We start from the raw sequence: 2,500 nt of genomic DNA on the forward strand, positions 1-2,500 counted from the left end.
TTTCATCATTGTTTGATGTACTTTTATATAGGATTTACATATGTTGTAATATCTCTTATGTTTATTATGATCTTTGCAATAGTTGTTAGACCTACATTAATATATTTATCCTTATTTTGACAAAGGAACGCAACATTGGCTGGTGATGTCCGTTACTTTTCTGGAGTGCACTTGAGGCATGCTTCCTTGGAGAGGAACAAGCGATGTCTTCTGGCATATTTGTAAGTTGGCCAGTGTAGTGTTGTTTTCTTTGATTTTATCTTTGTTAACCATTTTACCATCCTCCACATGTACACAGCCTAATTTGGGGGGTGGGGGCAGCTGAGTAAAGGATATACAATACTGTGTCAAAAATAATTCTGAAATTGATGGATAAATAGATATAGGTTCAAAATTAAAACAGTTATCCAGATTTGCCAAATATTTTGACAAAATGTAGACCACAAAATTACAAGATCAGGCAATATTTGTGTGTGTGTGTGACCGTGACTGTGTATGTGTGTTTGTGTGTGTGCATGCATACATACATATTGTAAAACCTTATAAGTCACAGATTGTTACATAACTATATGAGATATGTTTGTGAAATTTTGCTAATATGTATGATAACTGCAGGTACAACAGATTAGAGAGAGTGCGTGACATGAGATGGGAATTTGGTAGTATCCTTCCAGCTGATATCAGAGCCAATATGTGTGAACCGGAGGTAAGTTGAAGCAAATTTCTGCATGTATTCAATTCATCAGAATTTTAATCAGTGAATATGAAAACCTCTTTCTTTTTTTGGCTTGTAAATATATCAACAATTGTCATTATATTAATGATGTATGATATGATTATTTTTGTATCAGAAGTTTTATTTAAAAGACAAAATTGAATTGATGGGTATGTTATATTATTAAAAATTATTGCATTGAAAATCTGCTATCCTTCAAACATTAGTGACTCACAACAAACAAATATTTTAAGATATAATGTTTGCTTTGCCCAGATTTCACATTGTTTTGCTACATATTAATATATTAGACTGTATTAATAGAACAGCATTTTTTGAGAAACAAAACTAGAATTATATGAAATGAATAGAACCCCATTTAATTTTATTTTAGGCAAAATTGAAATAAAGTGAGTTGTTTATATTAATTCCTAGTGCAGCACCCTGTAGCTCACTACCCATACTTAGAAAATGTTCAATTTACCATAAAAAAAATGCTGTCATAGATATTCAGAGTACCATAGAGTAGATGACCAGGTGTCTGCTTGGTCCTCCTCTAGGAGTATGATGATGATGATTATTGTTATAGTGTATTTTACTAACTCTTCTATTGGGAATTTAAACTCCCATATGGGATGATGAATGAGGAAAGTTTTAGTGTTTGGTATTTCCATTCATGATTTACACTATGGCTCCATAAGTACTGCTCTTATGCCAAATTTGAGGAAACTAGCTCTTCACTGATTTTAGGTTGTCAATCCATGTCCTAGTGTGATAGCATCCCTTTTGTGTGACAAATTCTTAACCCAATAATGACAGTGTGTCACACCCGTGTAACCCAGCTAAATGCCCGATGCTGGGGCATCACACCAGTATGACGTTCCCAATGCAATATTGCATAGGCCCGGCGTAGGGGGTTTCCACTTATCGCCGGGCCCATCGGGATTGGGTTAAAAGGGAAAAGTTTCCCGTCAGTTTTATTTCATTTCCTTTTTTCTTTTCTTTTTTATTATATACTAACTTGTTTTACAGTTTCTCTCATATTATATCTGTGTGAGCAATAAAAAAAAAAATACTATATTAACCAATTCCCACCGGGTCAAGCGCTACGCGAAAACCCCTACGCCGGGCCATCGCAATATTGCATTGGAAACATCACGCTGATGCCCCGGCATCAGGAATTTAGCTGTGTCACAAGGGTGTGATGCACTGTCATCATAGGGTTAAGTTTAAGGTAAATATTTTTTTCTGATCAAACTTAATATCTCTTACTTATTCTCTCTATTATAGATTTTGTTTGTATATACCATATTTTCATATGTCTCTCATCTCAGATTATATGGTTTAATAAATATAACAAGAACTTAGCTTCATATATGAGATCGCTGGGAGAAGGAACTGGTCTGGATCTTACCCAAGATATAAAGCCACCTAAGAATCTCTACATTGAGGTAAGTTGGAACAGGAATTGAAATTCTATTGACTTTAGATATATTTCCATTTGATACTTGAGTTACAGAGGAGATATTCATTTGTGTTAGTTGCATTTTTGATTATAGATGTGAGATATGTCTCTTTTCACTAGAATATTTGAAAAGGCTTCTAAGTTACCAATAACCTGAATTAATATCTTGCATACAGGTTCGATGTCTTCAAGACTATGGAGAATTTGAAATAGAAGAAGGGGATACAGTGGTGCTCCAAAAGAATACCACTCACTATCTTCCAATGGCTCATTGCCAGCACCTGATCAGACAAGGCATCTTAGAACATGTTGAATGAGTG

At 34.5% G+C, this 2,500-nt stretch overlaps 1 protein-coding gene across 1 annotated transcript in view; it reads left to right on the forward strand.

Moving 5' to 3' along the window:
* LOC122247073 (DNA replication complex GINS protein PSF1) overlaps nt 1-2,500 on the forward strand; it is a 3,876-nt gene that overhangs the window by 1,244 nt on the left and 132 nt on the right. Inside the window, exons 3-6 of the mRNA XM_043006063.2 lie at nt 126-221; nt 616-706; nt 2,050-2,166; nt 2,357-2,500. The exon at nt 2,357-2,500 is cut by the window's right edge and continues 132 nt beyond it. Coding sequence (XP_042861997.2) covers nt 126-221; nt 616-706; nt 2,050-2,166; nt 2,357-2,497 — 445 coding nt within the window. The 3' untranslated portion in view covers nt 2,498-2,500. The remainder of the gene's footprint in view (nt 1-125; nt 222-615; nt 707-2,049; nt 2,167-2,356) is intronic.

The sequence above is a fragment of the Penaeus japonicus genome, unplaced genomic scaffold (assembly GCF_977035675.1).
Source record: "Penaeus japonicus unplaced genomic scaffold, GWHDUDI00000001_assembly GWHDUDI00000013, whole genome shotgun sequence".
NCBI lineage: Eukaryota > Metazoa > Arthropoda > Malacostraca > Decapoda > Penaeidae > Penaeus > Penaeus japonicus.